The sequence below is a fragment of the Vespula vulgaris genome, chromosome 18 (genome assembly GCF_905475345.1).
Source record: "Vespula vulgaris chromosome 18, iyVesVulg1.1, whole genome shotgun sequence".
NCBI lineage: Eukaryota > Metazoa > Arthropoda > Insecta > Hymenoptera > Vespidae > Vespula > Vespula vulgaris.
The window spans coordinates 2030257-2050608 of NC_066603.1; the positions used below are offsets into that span (position 1 = coordinate 2030257).

The 20352-nt window shown below is 27.0% G+C and overlaps 4 protein-coding genes and 1 long non-coding RNA gene across 6 annotated transcripts; 3 read left to right on the forward strand and 2 right to left on the reverse strand.

Moving 5' to 3' along the window:
- The first annotated feature begins 26 nt into the window (after nucleotides 1-26).
- Nucleotides 27-3534, forward strand: LOC127070488 (CWF19-like protein 2). Of its 2 annotated transcripts, none has more exons than XM_051008558.1 (12): nucleotides 27-206; nucleotides 280-516; nucleotides 595-735; nucleotides 842-1258; nucleotides 1336-1833; nucleotides 1906-2011; nucleotides 2090-2229; nucleotides 2305-2370; nucleotides 2444-2749; nucleotides 2826-2981; nucleotides 3055-3237; nucleotides 3354-3534. In XM_051008558.1, the coding sequence occupies exons 3-12, from the start codon at nucleotides 601-603 to the stop codon at nucleotides 3477-3479; spliced, it is 2133 nt and encodes a 710-aa protein (XP_050864515.1). In that variant the 5' UTR covers nucleotides 27-206; nucleotides 280-516; nucleotides 595-600; the 3' UTR covers nucleotides 3480-3534. The 2 variants fall into 2 exon arrangements, with proteins under 2 accessions (XP_050864515.1, XP_050864514.1); XM_051008557.1 differs by having other exon boundaries at nucleotides 324-516.
- Nucleotides 3252-5293, reverse strand: LOC127070489 (protein arginine methyltransferase NDUFAF7, mitochondrial). The gene is made up of 5 exons (XM_051008559.1): nucleotides 4887-5293; nucleotides 4705-4812; nucleotides 4340-4627; nucleotides 4145-4261; nucleotides 3252-4053 (listed from the first exon to the last, which is right to left on the reverse strand). The coding sequence occupies exons 1-5, from the start codon at nucleotides 5205-5207 to the stop codon at nucleotides 3544-3546; spliced, it is 1344 nt and encodes a 447-aa protein (XP_050864516.1). The 5' UTR covers nucleotides 5208-5293; the 3' UTR covers nucleotides 3252-3543.
- A 280-nt stretch (nucleotides 5294-5573) lies between these two features.
- Nucleotides 5574-13780, forward strand: LOC127070286 (endoribonuclease Dcr-1). The gene is made up of 23 exons (XM_051008022.1): nucleotides 5574-5863; nucleotides 5968-6083; nucleotides 6207-6360; nucleotides 6480-6775; nucleotides 6852-7214; nucleotides 7290-7444; nucleotides 7521-7744; nucleotides 7845-8028; nucleotides 8124-8302; nucleotides 8526-8677; nucleotides 8752-8893; nucleotides 9010-9240; nucleotides 9307-9486; nucleotides 9547-9760; nucleotides 9890-10071; nucleotides 10152-10330; nucleotides 10409-10662; nucleotides 10730-11925; nucleotides 11993-12565; nucleotides 12641-12872; nucleotides 12938-13158; nucleotides 13251-13416; nucleotides 13482-13780. Exons 1-23 carry the CDS (start codon nucleotides 5804-5806, stop codon nucleotides 13727-13729), a joined length of 5901 nt encoding a protein of 1966 aa, XP_050863979.1. The 5' UTR covers nucleotides 5574-5803; the 3' UTR covers nucleotides 13730-13780.
- A 1096-nt stretch (nucleotides 13781-14876) lies between these two features.
- LOC127070287 (uncharacterized) lies at nucleotides 14877-17360 on the reverse strand. The gene is made up of 5 exons (XR_007784454.1): nucleotides 17222-17360; nucleotides 17007-17142; nucleotides 16777-16934; nucleotides 16260-16673; nucleotides 14877-15359 (listed from the first exon to the last, which is right to left on the reverse strand). It is a non-coding gene; the product is annotated as an uncharacterized LOC127070287 (long non-coding RNA).
- A 368-nt stretch (nucleotides 17361-17728) lies between these two features.
- Nucleotides 17729-20262, forward strand: LOC127070403 (threonine aspartase 1). The gene is made up of 9 exons (XM_051008320.1): nucleotides 17729-17892; nucleotides 18001-18068; nucleotides 18145-18416; nucleotides 18493-18572; nucleotides 18645-18712; nucleotides 18802-18918; nucleotides 19093-19273; nucleotides 19351-19502; nucleotides 19577-20262. Exons 1-9 carry the CDS (start codon nucleotides 17853-17855, stop codon nucleotides 19649-19651), a joined length of 1053 nt encoding a protein of 350 aa, XP_050864277.1. The 5' UTR covers nucleotides 17729-17852; the 3' UTR covers nucleotides 19652-20262.
- Nucleotides 20263-20352: the final 90 nt, after the last annotated feature.

The following is a 20352-nucleotide window of genomic DNA, read 5'->3' on the forward strand; positions in this document are numbered from 1 at the left end:
ATAGTATGTACTGAAGTATGTTTATTACAAAAAAAAAACGCGATTACTTTTTGGCCAACTCAATATTACTGATTTATTGTTTACTGATTTATATATTATTTTAGACGAATGCAGAAGAAGATAATACAAGTAACATTAATCAAATGTAAAAAAACGTTTATATGTTTTGAAGGAATTTTTCTATTGCTAAAGAAATTATTTATATAGTAAGTATAAATATTTATTAAGAAATAACTATTTGTTATTTAATTTGTGTAATATAATAATATCGGCTTATAGATTTATATTTATTCACAAAAAAATGCTGTAATATATATGTGTAGATATTTGATAAATGAGAAGAAGGGTTAAGGTTCCATGATGTGCAAGTTAGTTCTCTTTTTTTCCGCATATGTCGCGCCGAATGTTAGCGCCATATATGTTGCGCACAGTCAATGGAGAAGTGATGGATAAACATTATTTATTGTACTTAGATGTCTAATACGTGTTTTCTAATCTAAATATTTTATTTAAGTGGTATGTATATATATTTAAATACATTTCTTATATTGTTCATAAACTATAAATTAAATATGTAAATAAAATTATTTGTAGGTCAATATGGTATCTGATGAATCATCTCCTTATAAAAAGTCACATAAAAGTTTAGAAAATAAAAAAAGGAAACATAATAAAAAAGAAAAAAAAAAGAGTAAGAAGAAGAAGAAGAAACGTAGTACCTCTACTTCAAGCGATGTAGATATTAATTCAAAACATTCCTATTTTTATCATCTTGATACTGTTTGAAATTTGTATAACTTTTGTATGTATATATATATATGTATATAATATTATATTTTAGAGTAGTACTAACAGTGATAATGTAGTTTGGGTTGAGAAAGCTATTGAAACTATACAATCTACACAAAATACTACTTCTGATAATATTGAGAAAGAACCTGTTAAAAGAGATGAATGGATGACCCTCGGCAATTTATTTCCATGTATATCTAGATCTGATATACAAAGTAATAAGCATGAATTACAGAAAAAAGATAATAACAATTCTTCGATTCTTGATAAGCCAGGACAAAGTAGTAAAGAATTAAATCCATATTGGAAAGATGGTGGTACTGGTTTACCTGAAAATGAACCTAAAAAATCACTCAATAAAAAAGTAATGGATCCTGTTTGGTTAAAAAGATCATTGCAACGTGCAAAAGAACAAGCTTTAGAAGAAGGAAAGTCTTTAGAAGAAATAGCTGCTGAAAGATGGGGTGTAAGTTTATTGAAAACTTTATATGAAAACCTATCTTACATCTTTAACTAACATTTAATATTTATTTGCTTGTATAGTCTCTAGAAACTATAAATGCGATGATAGCAGAAGCTGAACAATCATGCTCTAAATATAATCAAAAGAATTTGCAACAAAGTCATATGCCTTATGAAAGAAATTATCATAATAAATACTCTAATAGGTACAGAGAATCAGAACAAGATCATTCTTGTTATAAATCAAGAAATCGGGATCGTGAACAAAACTATGAATCTCATAGATCTGATAAACCATCACGTAAACCAAATTATAAAAGACCTACAGATGATCATGTAGATCATCATTATACGTCAACTTTAAATAAATCAAATTCGCATCGTGTAAGAAATTGGCAAAAAGATAGTGGTAAAAATAAAAATCAATTAGAATCAAATGTAGAAACAGTTAGTGAAGAAATTTCTGAAAAGGACAACGAAGTTTTTGATGCAAGTACTCAATCAAATGACATTTTAACCAAAGAAGAAATGAATAAATTGGGAGCAAAAATTATAAAAGCTGAATTAATGGGTGATAATGTATAAAAAATTATTACATTCATCTTATAGATAATATAGAATATAGATTTTAACAAAGTATTTATTTTTTAGGAATTAGCAGACCGTTTAAAGGAACAATTAGAAAAAGCAAGAGAACATTCTAAGCAAGACAAATCTAAAACAGAAAATGTCATTCTTTCAAGAACTGATTCAAAAGGTACAAATAATGTTAAACATATATTAGATCATAATATATTTCTTATGTTTTATTCTAATCCCAAATTTTATTTGATAGGTGTTACAAGACCTATACAACCAAGATGTCAACCAGAATCTTCAACTAAATCTAAAAAGAATAAGAATGTAGAGACACATGTTTCTGGTGAACGAATTCGTTACTATGGTGATGACGATAAATATTCTTTGCAGCAACTTGTAAGACTTATAAAATTATTAAATTAATTTATATATAAATACTAGACATATAAATATTAAAATTACATATATTAGTTCCAGCGTGAGAAGGGACGTTCCGCGGATGATGATAATGCCACATTTGTTAAAATTGCGTCGAAGGTACATAATTCTAGATAATAATTTTAGATATAAAATAAATGGAATTATATATTTACACAATTTCCATTTTTAGAATATGGATATGAATGATATATTTGAAGAACAAATTGCACGAGTAGATACAGACAGTAGACAAGATGATCGAGATAAAGCAAAGGCGATTAACGAACATAAAAGAATATCAAAAAGTTTGGAAGGGTGTTCGTGGTGTATAGAATCCAAAAATATGATAAAGCACATGATCATTACTATGGATTCACATATTTGTCTTAGCCTTCCAACCAGAGTATCATTAGTAACTGGACATTGTGTATTAACACCTTTACAACATATATCTTGCCAATTACAATTAGATGAAGATATATGGGAAAAAATGAAGGTATATTTAAATGACTTTTAATCGGTTTTTTATATCATCAAAGACTCTTTCCTTAATAGATTTTTTTTTTTTTTAGATTTTCAAACAAACTTTAATCAACATGTTTATGGATTCTAAACGAACTCCAATATTTTTTGAAATATATAAGAATCGTCATAAATTCCCACACATGAAATTGGAATGTGTTCCATTACCCGATGAAAGTGCAGATTTAGCACCTATATATTTCAAAGTAAGAAATTGTACTTTTCTGATAAAGCAAAAAGATTTGTAACAATACTTTTATTAATTAATATTATTTATAGAAAGCTCTATTAGAATGCGAAACTGAATGGGCTATCAACAAAAAAATTGTTGATTTACGAAATAAGGATTTACGTAGAGCGATACCGAATGGATTACCATATTTTATGGTGCAATTTGGAAATAATGATGGATATGCGCATGTAATCGAAGATGAACGCATGTTCCCTACCAATTTTGCAGAGGTAAATCAATACTCTTTTTATGATTCATCAGAAAAATATATTGCATATTAATTTTTTTCACTTTATATAATTTGTTTGTTTTTTTTTTTCTTTTTTTTTTTCTTTTTTTATTCTAGGAAATAATTGGTGGAATATTAGATTTAGATCATAATTTATGGAGAAAACCAAAAAGGGAAACCTTTGAACAACAAAGAGAAAAAGTTTTAGATTTTAAGAAAATATGGGACAAATATAAACATTAATAAATTGTACATAAATTTTATAAGAATGTAATTATGTTAAAAAATAAGTGAAAAGTATCTTTTGTTAATTCTGATCATTATTTCCTTGTTTAAATCCATTGACAAACCATGTGTCCATGTATTTACTTAAAATATATGGAAATAATGCTAACACTTTAAAACGTTCTCCCATCTTATCAGTATCCATTATCATATGATATCCTGACAGAATATGTTCCTTCTCAATATCAGTTGAATTTTTTAAAATTATTTCTAATCTTACATCGATTCCAAGATTTTTCAAAAATATTTTTTGACTTATTGGACCAAAAGATATTATTCTGTTATCTTTTTGTGCTATTTTTTGTATTAATGAAAAATCAACATCTGCAGTTAAGTCAGCTGAACCTGGATTTAATAAGGGATCATACAGTTGGTGCTTTCGAAAAGCACGAAAGGTATCTGTTTTATCACCAATGTGACCATAATCAATGATTAAAGCAAAACCTCCACATTCCACTAAAAATGATGATATATAATCTGTTATAACTAAACTTTGAGGACTTATTTCAACATGATCTCTTGATTCATTTTCCTGAAAAATAATCAGTTGTATATAATATAAATAAATATATGTATATAGTATCAAATAAATAAATGGGTAAAATATATAAATTAAAATGTACAGATATATAAACTTGAGCTGCAGGAGATGACCCTTTAGATAATACATAACGAAATTTCTCTTCCTCTATTCCTGGAATCACATCCACTAAGACTTCACTCCATCCTTGATCTGTTTTCTAAAATTTTATTGCAACAACCATATGCATGATATAGTTACAACAAAAAGTGATACACTTTCTTTCTATTTCAAGTACCTGAAACTTATGTATTGGTAGTGCATCAAAAAATTCATGTGCAAGAAACACACTGAACTTTTTAGGAATATCAGTAACTGAATAATACCAATATACTTCTACACCATCTTCTGTAATACCTTTTTTATAATGACCTATTGAATTTTTTTGTGTTTGTGTTTTACAGTCAGCAGGATTATTTTCTTCTATATATGTACATAGATTCTGTGCTTGAATTGTAGATAAAGCAGGACTGATTTCTACCAAATGAACAGATATTTTGTTAATAAATGTTAACTTTTTAAATACCTAAAAAATAATATTTAATAAGACTAATAGTACAGATTATTTTTTTTATATAATTACATATAGTTTGAAATATGTACTCGTAAAATATCTTGTATCATTGTTCCCTTTCCTGGACCTAACTCAATAAGCTGAAAAGGATCTTTAGAGATCTTAATCCATTCATTAATAATCCAAACAGCTAATATCTAAAAATCATATAATCTTTAAATAATGAATATCACATAAAAAAAAAAGAAATAACTTAATAAAAACTACATACTTCTCCAAAAAGTTGAGATATTTCTGGTGAAGTAATGAAATCTCCTTTAAGACCAAAAACATCTTTGTTCATGTAATAACCAACATATGGATGAGTTAAAATTTCTTTCATATATTCTGCGACAGATAATGGTCCACAAGTCATAATTTTAGAATACAACTGACGATACAAAGTTGATTTCTTAATCTTAACATCAGAACTTTCAGATGAGTAACAATGGTTTGGTAAATTTATCATAGATCTAAGATTTTGTCTCATTAATATATTAGTTAATTCATGATTTATAAGTGTTCTGTTTAATATACGTAGAATTTTTGTCATCTTTGTGCTGTTGTATTGTTGTTGTTGTGTCAATAATAAAAAAAAATTAATGATTATAAGGAATTACAACGGTTCTTCACAGTTAATCACAGCCAATACTATCACGTTAAAAACATTAAATTCTCTAGGGACGATATAGATAGTATTTTATTTTTATATAATTTTTATTTATATCAACCAAACATAAATCTTTCTATTCAGTTTTGTTTATGAATAAAACTCTTTCATCATCGTAGATGCAAATAAAACGAACAATCTTTATTTAATTAAAATAACGAAGTAAAATAAGACAATTGTAAATTTGAATTGTTGTTATTATTTATCTGTTTAAATTTGCCGCTCTTAATGGCGTATTTAAAGAAAGAATCCCAGAACGATTTTATTAATGTTCAACGACTTCATTGTTATCGACATTGCAAGGACCTGTATATGCTCCTTCTATGCTGTTTTTATTACATCCTTGATCCTAGCCTAATCTTAAATTTTAAATCGAAGATAAGGAACAAACATAAAAGATTTATTAAAATAAAACACTACAAAGAAGAAAACACTTGCTATTGTGTATTGAATATTAAAGAAAATAGGCTTTAGATTCCATGGCATTTCCACTGAATGATCAAGTTTATATAAAATCTTTTACTCCTAGAGAATATCAAGTGAGTTTTATACAAAAATATTTAGGTATCTATGATGTATTTATTATATTTTATAAAACTGGAGAACACAATTTTTTATTTTTTTCATGTGTTTTGATATGTAGGTAGAGCTCCTTTATGAGGCTAAAGAAAAAAATATTATCATTTGTTTAGGAAGTAATTATGAACAAACTTTTATTGTTATAAAATTAGTTCAAGAATTTGCAACAAATAACAGAAGGTAAATTTCTTGAAACAATTAATTAATCAGTTAGAGAGAGAGAGAGAAAGAAAGAAAGAGAGAGTATTCATTACATTGAAACAAATGAACTTATAAATAGATAATTATTATTTCTTGATTCAGGCCTGTGAAGGAAGGTGGGAAACAGATAATTTATATATTATCAGATAAAGAAAAGTGTTTATTAAAAGCAACATATATTAAACAGTTAACAGATCTTAATGTATCATTATGTGATACATGTACAGATCTGACTAAAGAAGTCACAAATTCCCATGTAAGATACTTTCCTTTTATATTGTATTATCTAAATTAACATATATATTTATGTATGTGTGTATGTATAATATATATATATTTATATGTAATAATATAATTATATATATTTTATTTTAGGTATTAGTTACAACTTCTAAAACATGTGCATTGCTATTATCAGACAAGAAAATCTTACCTAATCAGATAAGTCTAGTCATAGTTGATGAGTGCCATAAATCTGTATATGATAATAAACTCAGATTTATCTTACAAACTTTTTTAACATGTATAAACATTCCTAGAATAATTGGTATAGCTGTACCATTATTTAATTTAACACAAGAGCCAGGAAGACTTGGGCTCGAGATAGAAAAAATAGAAACCACTTTTAAATGTAAAGTTGAAACAGCTAGTGATATATTATCAATACTCAGGTAAGATATTATGAATAACAGCTAAATTGTAAATAATCATGTATATATATGTATATATATATATACTTGCTAATAGATATAGTCCTAAACCTAAAGAATATATAATAGAATATAAAAAAGGAGAGAAAGGAGAACTATATGAAACATTAGAAAATTGTGCGTTGGATGCTATCCACTTTTTACAAGATCATCGCTATGATCCAACTGAAATTTATAATGAAGAATTTCTTGAGGATATCCAAAAAATACCTAATCCTACGGAAAAGCCCCGTGAGATGATGCAAGATTTTCTATATATATTAGAAACTCTTGGACCATGGTGTGCAGATCGTGCTGCGTTAGCTCTTTTAATACTAACAGAAAAGTTAAAAATGAAGACTCCTTATGAAAGACATTATCTCTTATTAAATTTAGTTGCATCGGTTTTTATTAAAATAAGGTAAAACTATTATACAATATAAATTATTGCATGATATAATCTCATAATATTGTAATATAATCTAATAAATTACAGAGCTCTTTGTGATAATACATTTGAACATTTATCTGAAAAGGAGAGGATATATCGTTATACTACTCCAAAAGTTCATCGGCTTTTACAAATTTTAAAAACATATACACCATTTTATATTAAATATAATAATACTTCAGAAACAAAATCAAATACTGGTAAAAACATACTTCTTGATCTATCTCGTTTTATTGTTTAATGTTCTATTACATATATAATTTATTGTATATTCAGATGGTGAATCTAAAAATATTAAAAGTAATGGAGAAATAACTCCTAAAGAAAATCATATACAAATAAAAAAACCAGACTATAATTGGAGAACTGGGGAAGATAATCATAGAAAACCATACAGACCACAACGATATTTTCGTGGAATTGTAGATCCTGATTTATTATGTGGAATAATTTTTGTTGATAAAGCATTTACAGCTAAAGTTTTATCTTACTTATTAAATGTATGTTTATGAAACAAATACTGTAGATGTTCTGTCACAAGGATAAATCATACACATGCAGAGTAAAATATGATTTTTTAATATTTCATGTTTTACACAGGAAGCATGCAAATATGATGAAGATTTACATTTTCTTTCTCCTCTTTACATGATTGAAAGTAATACTGATGAAGTTGGCTATTGTAGAGATTTAGAACTAGAACATAGAAAGCAAGAAGAAGTTTTGAAAAGATTTAGAATACATGAATGTAATTTATTGATAGCAACTTCAATTTTAGAAGAAGGTTTGTATCTATAATTAACCATAATTATTTGTTTAACAATAAATTTAAAATATACATTAAGTTTTCATATAATATAATTAATATAATTTTTTAAGGTATTGATATCCCGAAATGCAATTTTGTGATGAGGCATGACTTCCCAAAAAATTATCAATCCTATGTACAATGTAAAAGCAGAGCAAGAGCTGTAGATGCATTACACATATTATTGGTACCACAAGAAATATCTAAGGAATGTGTTTGGCAATTAGCGCAATACCAATACATAGAAAAGGTATAGAATACAATAAAATGTATTTATTAATATAACGTCTAAACAAATTTAAATATTTTGAAATTTCTGATTGAAATTGAAAATATGAATAAAGAAATTGATTTTTTTATGCTCAATGTATTAATGATTATTAATGTACGTCAGTTTAATATCAATTTTTAATTCATTTCAATGTCAATCCAAATTTAAAGTTTTAATGGAAGAGCATCAATGTGTTTTATAGACTTTATTATCAAAATGTTCAAATAAAGAACCAACTGAGGAAGAAGAAAAGGAAGCAGATTTGTATGCTGCTATGATACCAGATTATAAGCCGCTTGAAAATGATGATGCACCTAAAGTAACTTTTAATTCTGCTATTTCATTAATAAACAGGTAATATGTCTACTTTGATTTATTTTATTATATTTTAATGTTATGAAAGCAATTTTTAAAATTGATTATTCTAGGTATTGCGCAAAATTACCTAGTGATACTTTCACAAGATTAACACCAGAATGGTCTGTTCAACTTTTAGATGGACAGAGTCCAATGACTTACACATGTTCTTTACGACTGCCTATAAATTCACCAGTAAAATATGTTATTTCAGTGTGTAACATTTCTTTTTATATAAATCATAGATAATATTTTAGCAAATAATTTTGTTTAATATATTTATAATTACATATATATATACGTATATACATTTATTTATTTTAATTTAGTCATATCCAATGCCTAATAAAGCTATGGCTAGACGTATGGCTGCACTGCAATTGTGTATTGATTTACATAGAGGAAATGAAATAGATGATAATTTATTACCTATTGGGAAAGAAAATTTTAAAGCCAAGCCCGAAGATGCTGAAATACCTGCTTTACCAGATGAAAGTAGATTAGATTTTTCAGAAGCTCGACCTGGAACAACTAAACGTAGACAATATTATTACAAAAAGGTATTATTTTGATAATTTGTATTAAGTTTTATAAAACATTTATAATGATTAAATTATATGTTGCAGACAGCAGAGGCATTAACAGATTGTAAACCATTAGTTGGAGTTCCTTCATATCTATATCATATAAGCATGGTACTAAATTGTCCTTTACCAGAAGAACAAAATACAAGAGGACGTAGAATATATCCTCCAGAAGAATCAGCTATAGCTTTTGGTATTCTCACACTTAAAAAAATACCAAAGGTAATAATTTAAATATAAATATTATTAATCTGAAACAATATTATCTGTATTCTATTTTAGCTATGCGCATTTCCGATTTATACGAGATCTGGTGAAGTTCATGTTAAACTAAAATTATCTAAGCAGACCATAATTTTAGATGATGTCCAAATAGAAAAAGTAGCTACATTTCTTAATTATACTTTTACAAATGTGTTGAGATTGCAAAAATATTTAATGCTTTTTGATCCACATGCTTCAGAAAATTCTTATATTATTGTACCAATAAGATTGGGTAAGTATATGAAACATTTTGTTTATATTATACATTAATGCATATAAATATGGTATCTATTAGAGGCCAAATTTATACTTTTCTGTTTTCTCTTTAAAATAATAAAAATATGTTCCTATATAATTGTAGCTGCTGCAAGTGAAGAATTAGATGTTCATATTGATTGGGATTTTTTGGAATGTATTTATGATAATCGAAATGCAACACCTATTAAAGTACCTGAAGAAGAAAGAAAGAATTTTAAATTCGATGCATCAAAATACTATGATGCTGTAATCATGCCATGGTACAGAAGTCGAGATCAACCACAGGTATGTTATCAATCTAATAAAATATATAATAAATATATACTAAATATGTACTTAAAAACTATATTTTTTCATTGTTTTAGTATTTTTATGTTGCTGAAATTTGTGCAAATTTAAATCCAAAATCTTCGTTTCCTGGTGATGATTATAGTACTTTTGAAGAATATTATTTAAAGAAATATAATATACAGATACAAAATTTAGATCAACCTTTATTAGATGTAGATCATACATCTGCTAGATTAAATTTTCTAACTCCCAGGTAAATTTTTATAATTAAATTATACAGTTTATATATATAATCAATAAACTTTTTAATTATTTTTAAAACATATTTTAGATATGTGAATCGTAAAGGTGTAGCATTACCAACAAGTAGTGAAGAAACAAAACGAGCAAAAAGAGAAAATTTAGAACAAAAACAAATTCTTGTAGCCGAATTATGTGCAATCCATCCATTTCCAGCATCTTTATGGAGACAAGCAGTTTGTTTACCATGTATTTTATATAGAATTAATGCATTATTACTTGCCGATCAAATACGTTGTCAAGTTGCACAAATGATTAATTTAGGAAAAACAAATTTAAGTTCAGGTATGTAATAAAACAATATAAGTTTTTTTCTTTGTGCATTTATTATATTTATATAATATTGTTTTAGATTTCGAATGGCCAGCACTAGACTTTGGATGGAGTTTGGCAGAAGTGTTAAAAAAATCAAAAGAAGTTGAGAAAGCTAAACAATCTAAAAATGAATCTGTACAAACTACAAACAAGTGCCAAAATGTACAAACAAAGGAGACTGACAATATAAAAGAATTTAAAATTGAAAAATTAGAGACTGATCATATTATTTCCGATAAAAATAATGATACAGAAACAAAGCAGCCATTAAATGATTTAGAAAAAGATACTGATGAAACAAATACATTATCAGATAATTTAAAAGATGATGAATTAGAAATTGGTACTTGGTCAAATGATATGGCTGCAGATTCCATGGATTTTAACACGGATAGTATCAAATCATTTCCTTTGAATGTTACTATGTTAGAACAAGATTTTACTTGGAACGACATCAGATATGGATCTCCTGCTTGCGAATCAGACTTCGATGGTTATGAATCTGATGATACATATAGTGATGGTTTTATGGATTCATCTGACGATACCGATGATGAAAGTAGAGGATTACGAATTTCTTATATGAGTGAAAATATAGCTGAAGCTGTGGAGGATGAAAAACATATGAATAAACAAGAAATAAATAAAAAAATTTTGGAATTGTTAGAAACGGAAAAAAATGTAGATAATAATTTTTGGTTGTTCGTAAAGGAAGATGATGAAACTTTAATTAAAAAGCACAAAGAAGAACATTATAAATATTCTAAATTAAATGAACATGAAATAATGGAAAATGGATCTTTCATATCTTGTGATTCTGAAATTAGAATTGATAAAAAGAGCATACTTAGTACTCAACGCGAAGTTGATAAAGAATCTTATATATATAAGGATTATATAGAAAATATTGTAGATACATTTACTAAAGAAGTATTAAATAAAAATTGCGTTGCACATCCAACGAAGAAAAAAATCAAGAAACTAGAAAAAACGTATCTAAGAGACAATAATCTTTTTAGCTTTGATTTTCAACCAGAATTGAAGGGTCATCCAGGACCAAGTCCGAGTTTAATTTTACAAGCTTTAACTATGTCTAATGCTAATGATGGAATTAATTTAGAACGTTTAGAAACTATTGGTGATTCTTTTCTTAAGTATGCAATAACAACATATTTATATTGTACTTATGATAATATTCATGAAGGTAAACTTAGCCATTTACGATCAAAACAGGTAAAATATTACTTTTATGTTATAATATAAAATTTTTTCTTTTATTAATATCTAATATATTCTTCAGGTTAGCAATTTAAATCTATATAGATTAGGAAGGCGAAAAATGTTAGGTGAAAGTATGATAGCCACGAAGTTTGAACCACATGATAATTGGTTACCACCTTGTTATTATGTTCCAAAAGAGCTTGAACAAGCTTTAATTGAATCAGGTGTACCTTCTGCTCTTTGGAACCAAGCTGACATTCCAACTTTGCAAACAGTAGATCTAACTGAAATAACTCAGTTAGTTAAAGAAACAGAACAAAAGCTTGGTATTATGAAAAATGAACTCGATAAAAATGAGAGTAAATTATCAAATAGTATAGATAATTTACGTTGTTTCATACCATATAATTTAATTACACAACACAGTATTCCTGATAAAAGTATAGCAGATTGTGTAGAAGCATTAATTGGTGCATATCTAATAGCATGTGGTCCAAGAGGTGCTCTTTTGTTTATGGCTTGGTTAGGGATTCATGTTTTACCTACGGAAGAAGTTTGCATCATACAAGAAAATGAACCAGAAGATAATATTCCAGGAAGCACACCTTATATAAAAAGTATTAAAGAAGATAACCAAATCACTTGGACGCGAGTCAGTATAAAATCTGAGAAACTAAATAATTTATAATAAGTAACCGTAGTAAATCATATTTAATTTATCTAATAGATTCAATATGGCAAATTAGAAGAACCACAAAATCCATTAGTTCGTTACATTCCTAATCCAGAGTCTGAATTAAAAATGATGCTCGATGGATATGATGAATTAGAGAAAAGTATAGGATATAAATTTCATGATGTTAGCTATCTTTTACAAGCATTTACACACGCATCTTATCAGCCAAACAGATTAACAGATTGTTATCAACGTTTAGAATTTCTTGGAGATGCTGTTTTAGGTATTCATCAATTTGAAATAATATTTAATATATGGTGTACCATAAATCTTTATGATTTATTTTAGATTATTTAATAACAAGGCATTTGTACGAAGATTCTCGACAACATTCACCAGGTGCTTTGACAGATTTAAGATCAGCATTAGTAAATAACACAATATTTGCTTCATTGGCAGTCAGATGTGGATTTCATAAATATTTTCGTCATCTCTCTCCTGGTTTAAGTATTGTAATAAATCGCTTTGTGAGAATTCAAGAAGAAAATGGACACTCTATTAGCGAAGAGGTATATAATTTTTTTCAACACTTTAAATAAAATTTAATTGATATAATATTACTTATATTAATGATTTAAATAATATGTTTTCTCATGAACAGTATTACTTGATCGGAGAGGACGAGTGCGAAGAAGCTGAAGACATTGAAGTGCCAAAAGCTCTAGGGGATGTTTTTGAATCATTAGCTGGTGCGATTTATTTGGATAGTGGTATGTCTCTTGATGCTGTTTGGGGTGTTTACTATAATATAATGAAATCAGAAATTGGTAAGTAATTTTATTATATTTCCTCTTAAGAAAGTGTTGATACTTTACGATATTTCTATTTTTAGAACAATTTAGTACAAATGTTCCTAAATCTCCAATTAGAGAATTGCTAGAATTAGAACCCGAAACAGCAAAGTTTAGCAATCCAGAAAAATTAGCTGATGGGCGCAGAGTGAGAGTAACAGTGGATGTATTTGGTAAAGGTTCCTTTAAAGGGATCGGAAGAAATTATAGAATTGCCAAGTGCACTGCAGCTAAGTGTGCTTTAAAAAAATTGAGAAAGATACAAAATTATCCAAAGGGAAAACCTTGATGTCATTTATAATAATAATATTAATAATAATAATAATAATAATAATAATAATAATAATAATAATAATAATAATAATAATAATAATAATAAATAAATAAATAAATGTGTATGTGATAAAAATTAAATCAATTTAAAAAGCTTTAAAGTATGTAATAAGAAAACTTAATAATTATTACTTTATATAAATATTATTATTTTTAACAAAATAATCGACAAAATCATACATTGTTGTGTTATGTTGCAAGTACTACCAACCCAGGTCACTGTTATTCTATTAATTTTTCAGCATGCTTGACCTGTACTAAAACTTCCAACCTCATAAGAATGATTCTTGTATTACCTAAAAAAATACCTAACCATATAGGAACGATTCGCATGTAATACTTAAGAATGTCTAACTGTAATAGGCGATTGACTTATACTACTTAAATATTTGGCAATATAAGGAAGATCGATTTGTACTACTTAAGTATTTGGTGATATAAAGAAGATCGATTTGTACTACTTAAATATTTGACGATATAAAGAAGATCGACATGTACTACTTAAAAAATGTCTGCATTTACGAACCATCTGCTGCCACTACTACTATACTACTACTATCATTCTATTACCCTACACTATTATTACTTTTACAGATATAGGATTATAGAGGATGTAAGCAGGCTTTGTCATAAGATATTTTTGTAATCAAAGAGATCTTATGCGAGTATTATTTGTGCATACCTCGCTATAATGAGAATAACAAGTTAGATATAGCAATATGTTTTTGTTTCCTGTCGTGTCATCAATAAAGTCAATTAAGTATTATTCAAGAATCATTGTTCCAAATGTGATATTGTTATGCGCTCGAATGAATAAGAATAAATGAGAATTAAGGCTACTCATCACTTGTCAACGACATATATGGATAAAATATGAACTACAAGCGCAACCTATCACAAGACGCTGTCGCCATCGTATGTCCATTATATCAGTCTATAAGCTTGTTAAATCATACCCCATATACACATAATATAATTATTAGTTGGAATAAAAAATGTTCAACTTAAACCTTTATTTCTCCCACATTTATATTCTTCTTTAATGATCTATCGCAATAATCCGTGACAGATATGATACATCAACGGTACGTATTTATCTTACGATATAAATACATAAAAGATAACAAATATAATTAATACGAAAAAGAACAATTTTGAGAATTTTATTTTATAAACAGTGTGGAAAAAAACTAGTTTTGATTTTTATAGAAATAATGTGTAATAATATAATATAAATATATATTCAATAATTATTACTTTTCATCAAGTAATCGACAAAATCCTGATTTTAATCATATAAAATGTATATACTTTATATACATTTGTCTACAGAATTCTGATATATTAATCTATTTATTTATACAAATATTAGAAATATAAGGCAATTATACGTAACTATTAGCTCAATAGTGTTGCAAACTTATTCCATTATATTGCGAGTTGTACCGACCCAGACTTCATCAAGTAGGAATTGTTATATATGGAGACATCTCGGGACACGATTGGTCGTATCTATATTTAATATTTTAAAAAATCTAATTTCACGATAATCAGTTCCTTGATAATCGGTTCCTCGATCATTTAACCTGAAACATAAAAAAAGTAAAAGAAAAATAATAAAAAAAGTAAAAGAAAAAATTGCTTTCTTAAGCTATAATTTGTGAAGATCTCTTCGGTACATAGTCTCTTTTTTGCTTCATGCCATAACCATTACTATAGAATGATAACTATCGTAATATTGAAAAACTAAAATCGTTCTTATTCTAAAACGTAAAAGAAAATTAATAAATCTAACGCAACTCTAAAGCCATCCTGAAACAAAAAATCGAGAAAGCAGAGGAAGAAAAACGAGAATTAAACGAATATATTAATTGCTGAAAATCCTAAACTAAAAATTGATTAATTTATTCTAGGTTGTACGGGCTATGATCCTACAAGTCTCTTTGTTTTTCATCAATGACTCTACTCGACTTTATTCTTTCAATCAAAAACAATGACTCTATTGAGACTTTTTTTTTATCAACAAAATTATTTACTTCATTAAAAAATGTAATGAAAAATCTTTGGACGCTCCTTCTTACAAGCGATTATTCTAATTATTAGAAAATAAATTATACAATTTCGCTTGTAATTCAGAGACTATCGATCGCGAATATCTTCTTGTTCATTTTTTATTAGAAATCGTAAACATCGATTCTTTACTATTTTCGTGAGAGAAAATATTTCAAAATACTTCATAAGTATTGAAATATTTAATACTTCGAATAATTATAATTAACGCGTTTGAACAAGAAGACTCTATCTTGACCTAATAAATAAATCAAAAAATAAGAAACCATTCATGAGTAAATCTCTGAAGAAATTTACTAGTGATCACTCAATGCTCTTTTACTTATTAATTACAACCAATCACTCGTGCCGATCCGGATCTTTTGTTCTCGATATGATTGAGGAATTATGAATGAGGAATTAAAAATTTTACTTACTACTTGAGAAGTTCTACGGTGGCTCCAAAATACACGTCTGCGATTTAGATCAAAATTGAGAATGGATGATTCGTAGTTGGTTGAAAATGAGATGAGTCGACATGGAAGTTGATTAAGATCTTCTTCAATACTGCACTGATTTTCATTCGTATTTTATTAACGGACGATCACTGAATTTACTTCGCGAAACTTTGTTATCTTTTAAAAATACAGTCTGTGCAACTGTTAAAAAAACAAAAAACTTCGCGAACAAACACTGACTCTAAGGACTGCATTGCACGCAGTCGATACAAAAACATTTTTTAAATCGCGAAACGCGAACGAATAAACACTGCTTCTACTTCGCGATATTTTTATTTTAGCGATACAAATACTCGATTACTTCATTGCTACGCACGCGATTGCAATGACGTTCTGAAATATAAAAATATAAACAAAATAATTGATATCACTGTTGTTATAAAAAAAAGACTGTATAAATTATTCAAAAAAAGATGTGATAGAAAAATATATTTACTTTAAATCTTCGTTCATACTAATAAAAAATCTTGAAGGCTCTTCGATGTTCACTCGTTGGAGTATAAATCAAGACTAATTCAATAATTGTGAAAGTCTGTCGAAGGTTTGTTTCTGTTGTCGTCGCGTAGTCAATGACCGCCAGTTCAAAATTTAAGTCTAAAATAAATAAATCGTATACAACGTTAAAGAAATGTGTGATATATGTTTTAATCTCTTGTTTTTACTTACAAGAAAAGTATCCTGAGGGATCTTCGATGTTCACTCGTCGAAGTATAAATCAAAAGTGATTCGATAATTAATTATCAAAGTTAATCAAAAGTTCGATTGTTCGATATGTCGTTATGCGTAGCCAAAAAATTTTTATCTAAAATAAAAGAAGTTACATAGAATATTGAAAAAATGACTGATATAAAAATATACTTGTATTAATTCTTCGTTATTACTTATAGAAATAACATCCTGCGAGAATGTTCACTCGTCGAGATACAAAGTTAAAATAAGACAATAACAAATGAAAGTTCAATTTCGATGACATCATCAATAGCGTAGCCAATGACTGTTTAGAATTTAATTATAAGACAGAAAAATTTAGAATTATGTTATATTTAACATATATCCCGGGCCATGTAATATTTAATTAAATTTATTATCTTATTAATATTAATTTGTTCAATTCCGCATTTATATTGTTTAAATAAATATAAAATTTCCAAAAGTATTAATCTTAAAGTTGTCAAGTTTAGAAAGAGGAACTAATTAATATATATGTGTGTGTTTATGTATATACATGTGTCGTAATCATTCTAGAATATATCAGAAATAAAATAGACCAATGAATGAGCACTCTTCCATATTACAGGTTCTGATTGGTTAATTCTATATTTACGTTCTTGAACACGAAAGAATGAGACTGTACTAAAGAATCCTGAAATAAATTATTAGATTGGTAGACATGTAAGATTTATTTAACGTATTTTGTGACATCTTAGAAAACGGAATACAGCCCTAATTTAAGTTAAAATCGAAATAGATTAAAAAAAAAGACAAAAAAAACTGATATAGTGATTTGATGTGATGAGTAATGTTAATCATGGATTCATTGCTGTCCACGTGGGTAGGTTAATCACAGTTTTTATAAGTGAACGAATTTTGATTTTGTAGAATAATATTTTTTGTTATATTCCTTTATGTATGTGTATGTATATATATATATACATAATAGGCGCAGGACAACATTCCGATTCAACTAAAGACAAATATCAAAAATTATGTCGTGATGCGTGTAAAGCAGTAAGTTTTCAAATTCTCTATTTAGAAATTTGTATTAATCATTACTAGTTATATATAAATCAAAAAAATATTTTAGGGTATACAAAATATTAAATCTGGTGGTAGTGCATTAGATGCAGTGGTTAATGCTACAATTGTGTTAGAAGATTCACCTTTAACAAATGCTGGATTTGGTTCTAACCTTACAGTTAATGGAACAGTAGAATGTGATGCTAGTGTTATGGATGGTACCAATTTACAGTTTGGTGCAATAGGTGCGGTTAGTGGTATAAAAAATCCTGTCTTCCTTGCAAAGCGTTTATGCGAACAGCAATCAAAAAAAATTGGATATGGAAGAATTCCACCAAGGTATCTTTAGAAAAATCTTTTATTTATAATCATTAATCAATATTAATTGGCTCCTATTATAATAATTTTATATTAGTTTTTTGGTTGGACATGGAGCACATACATGGGCACAAGAAATGGGTATACAAATATTATCGCCTGAACAGTTAATATCAAGTATGTGTTAATAACTATATTATTGTAACAGTAATATTTTATTTTATACTGATCGTGATCATCTATCTTCAGGAAAAGCAGAAAAAATATATAAGTATTATAAAAGACAAGTAGAAAATAGCGATGATGAAGTTCATAAGGTATTGATAGTATTGTAATAAAAAAAAGAAAAAGAATGATAAATACTTCATTATTTTAAGATTGTAAAAACTTTATTTTACTCTTGCAGTATGCTAAAAGGCGAATGGATACTGTGGGTGCAATATGTGTAGATAAAAATGGAAATATAGCATCAGCTTGTTCTAGTGGTGGTATCATTCTTAAATATCCAGGAAGAGTAGGTCAAGTATGTAACTAATAATTGACTGACTGATAATTTACAAAAATTTTATAATAATTTTCAATAATTTCATTTAATATTTGATATAATTGTAATCATTTCATTACTTTTGCTATTTCATTAATCAGGAAATTATATTACATGTTTTACTATTTTAGCTCTTAGCCTAATTCTTTTTAGGCGGGTGTATGGGGATGTGGTACTTGGGCATCTAAGGATGAGTATTCAGTTGGTACAAGTACATCAGGGTGTGGAGAACATCTTATTCGTACTACACTTGCAAGATCAATAGCAGAAGCAATTGTAAATACATCCTGTCCAACAACTAGCTTGCATCAAGCTATGAAAACTAATTTTATAGGTTAAAACTACAGTTAAACGTATTAATAGTTTTTAATGTTAATGATATATATTTTAACAAAATTGATTATTTTTTAGAATCTAGATTCTTAGATGGACTTGAAAAGAAATTAGGTGGAGTTATAGCAATTCGATATTCACCACAGGAAAAACTTGGCGATTTTCTTTGGAGTTATTCTACTAATTCAATGATCATAGGCTACATGAATTCTAATGAACGGACATCAATAGTAATACATAAAAAATATTGTTTTCTTCAGAAAATATTAACCATTATATATAACACATAAATGTTTTATTTTAGAGTCATATGTCAGTTTTACCTACACTTGAAGTTGGAAAAAAAGCAGTAGTCGAAGGCGTTTGTTTTCGTATGTAAAAAAAATCAAAATTTTTATTAGAGTACAAGGACATATTTTATTAAACATAAAACTTTTATCTGATAAGAAAAAAAATGAAAAAACATATATGATAATTTATAATATTATATACATAAGAAATTTGTACTTTTCTTTGAAAATACATTTTATATAGAAAACTGAGCAGTTAATATTAAAGTACATCATGTTTTGTAGAGATTTACAGAATTTTGTATATAATGATTGATTTACAGAATTCTGTATATAAAAAACGTACACTTGATATGATAAATGAAATACAGTGCTGCCATCTATTTATTAAGAATATACTAAAAAATTAGAAGTTCCTATTGGTTATTGCTAATAGAATCCGAGATGGCTGACATCTGCATTATTGATAATCAGGATTTTATTAATAATATTATAAAAATATTATATCTTACCTTAAATAGTATATTAGTTTATATCTATTTATATTTTATGAAAAATAGGATCTCAATGCGCAACAATTTCCACGTAACGAAACTTGGGAAATTGATATTATTTGCGACAAGATCTTCGACATAAATATTATCGAACTAATTAGCTATATTTAATTATAAACAAATTAATTCTTATTCATTAGTCATGTTAAGTAATTAATTAATTGTGTCTTTCTATATTACATTAATTTAAATTTTTATTTGAAAAAATATTTAGAAATTTGTTTATTTAAAAAAAA